Consider the following 2437-nt stretch of genomic DNA (forward strand, 5'->3'; position numbering starts at 1 on the left):
CCTGCGGCTGCGCCTCGGCCAGCTCCGGTCGTAGGCAAGCGGCGAGCCTGGGGATTTAAGCAAGGGATAAATAGGTTTCTAGATACTCTAGGTACAGAACTGGCAAAGCAAAAAGTCAGGAAAACTTCTGCAGCTTTTGCCAGTTAAGGGGCTGGTGTTTTAAGCTTTCCGAATTGCCATTTTTAACGTGCATCTTCCTCCTTGTTCTTCCAGCATCAAAGATTGGAAAACGAGACTGAGCTACTTCCTGCAGAACTCTTCCCATTCTAGTAAAATGAAATCCAAGAAAGCAGGGAAACAGCGCGCCTACTTCAGGTACGTTGTGAGAAAGAGGCTTTGTTTAAAGAGCTTAAGTGTTCTACAAAAACAATAAAGCCTGAGGAATGGAGTCTAATGTTCTCCATCTCCCTGCAGACCATCCCCTGAAGAAGCCCAGCTGTGGTCAGAAGCCTTTGATGAACTTCTTGCTAATAAATGTAAGTTTGTCTTCAAAAAGTAACATTCAAGAGCAAAGGGATTGTGAAGTTTATACAACTGTGAGAGACTTCTTCCTTGCGTGTCAGCTTTGTACCTTTCTAGCGTAAATAGCTTTGATTCTGGGCTTGAAAGTTAAATGTTTTGAACTGTGTAAAGCCAAAATTCCTAGAAATGTTCTTAAAAATTGTAAATCAATGTTAAGACACCAAGAATACCTCATTGTAGGGGAATTTTTTTCTGTAACTCTTGTAGTTAAAATCATACCTATCAGCTTGACTTTGCCAAATGTGAAAAGAGCATTTGTTCACTGACTACACTGCCTGACCAAGACAAGTGCATTCAAATAGCCTGGGAAGGATTCTGCAACACAGAAGTTCAATGATACCAGGGTTCTCCTGTAGCTCTACAGGGAAAAGCACTCATCAGCAGAGCAAAAAGACTAAGAAATAATATTACCATTTGCTCTTTGAACTTGACTCATCTTTTCCATTGCAAAAAATATTCCAGAGGTTTGTAGCACAGGCAAATATTTACTCTAGTGTAAAGGTTAACACAGGAGATCCCATCTAGCGAGAGGGAGATTTTATGTATGTGTGTATAGATATATGCAAGAGTCACAGAAGGGGACATACGACCTAGAAATGGCTTTTGGGTTTTGTGTTTACCTTCAATGGCTAGCTCTAAGTGAAGCCTGCCAAGCTGTTAAGAGCATTAATTTGTTTGCGTACATAAACGTGGAATTTGTTATTGCTGTGATGTCCCTGAAGGAACCAGACTAGTACTAGAGCAAACTAGATGACTACAGAAACAGATGGATAAATTCAAGATTCCTGAAATAGTTAATTGATGTGTGGGGTTTTATCTTCTCCTAGATGGTCTTGCTGCTTTCCGAGCTTTTCTGAAGTCTGAGTACTGCGAAGAGAACATCGAGTTCTGGCTGGCCTGTGAGGACTTCAAGAAAACCAAGTCACCCCAGAAGCTGACACTGAAAGCAAAAAAAATCTACAATGACTTCATTGAAAAGGAAGCTCCCAAAGAGGTAAAGAAAACCTATTTACACAGAACTGCCCTATTTTATGGGTTCTTGCAGCCTTTCTTCATTTCTCTGAGCTCACTTTAAGAGACAGATGCCAAACTGCATCGTACATGCCTCGCTGTTAACACCTGTAGCTCTCCCTAACGGCCTGTTCTCCAAGGTGAAAAGTGGCACAAGCAGTATTTCAGAGTTTCCATCTTAACTGGGAAAAGTCAACAGCTGTGTTTAACACCTGTTGTTTAACATAAGCTTAGCACCAAATATATCTGAATTACTTCAGGTTTTGTATAAAAGAGGAATTTTTTAAAGGAAACTTCATTAATTTGACTCTGTCTTGCCTTATTTTACCTCTTCAGAAACTTCATGTGTCATACCTATTTGAATTGAGTTCTCTTCTGAATTCTCAGAAGTAAATGTCCTTTTTTTTTTGGTATTCAGATAAACATAGACTTCCAAACCAAGAACATGATCGCACAGAATATTCAAGAAGCCACGCACACCTGCTTCAGTGCAGCACAGAAGAGAGTTTACAGCTTGATGGAAAATAATTCATACCCACGATTTTTGGAATCTGAATTCTACCAGGAGCTGTGCAAGAAGACTCCCGTCACCAGAGCAGCCCAGGGGACCTGAACAACGGGGAAGAGCAAGAAGCAGCCTCCTGGCTAGTGAGGAAGCAAGCCACAGCTTGTGGCAGGATCCTGGCCTGAAAGACTGAGATGCTGAGTGCTCGGTCTGTTTGCCGCAGTGCAAGGACAAATGCTGACTTTGGTGCAAAGCTGATGGCAAAGAGTGACACAGCTTGTGGCAGCATCCTGACCTGAAAGACTGAGATGCTGAGTGCTCGGTCTGTTTGCCGCAGTGCAAGGACAAATGCTGACTTTGGTGCAAAGCTGATGGCAAAGAGTGACTCTCTTTGTTAGA

At 42.0% G+C, this 2437-nt stretch overlaps 1 protein-coding gene across 1 annotated transcript; it reads left to right on the forward strand.

Moving 5' to 3' along the window:
* Window positions 1-215: 215 nt before the first annotated feature.
* Window positions 216-2195, forward strand: RGS2 (regulator of G-protein signaling 2). Its single transcript, XM_010138470.1, has 4 exons — window positions 216-315; window positions 415-476; window positions 1350-1516; window positions 1952-2195. The coding sequence occupies exons 1-4, from the start codon at window positions 275-277 to the stop codon at window positions 2144-2146; spliced, it is 465 nt and encodes a 154-aa protein (XP_010136772.1). The 5' UTR covers window positions 216-274; the 3' UTR covers window positions 2147-2195.
* The last annotated feature ends 242 nt before the right edge of the window (window positions 2196-2437 follow it).

Source organism: Buceros rhinoceros, unplaced genomic scaffold (genome assembly GCF_000710305.1).
Source record: "Buceros rhinoceros silvestris isolate BGI_N320 unplaced genomic scaffold, ASM71030v1 scaffold15216, whole genome shotgun sequence".
NCBI classification, from domain to species: Eukaryota; Metazoa; Chordata; class Aves; order Bucerotiformes; family Bucerotidae; genus Buceros; species Buceros rhinoceros.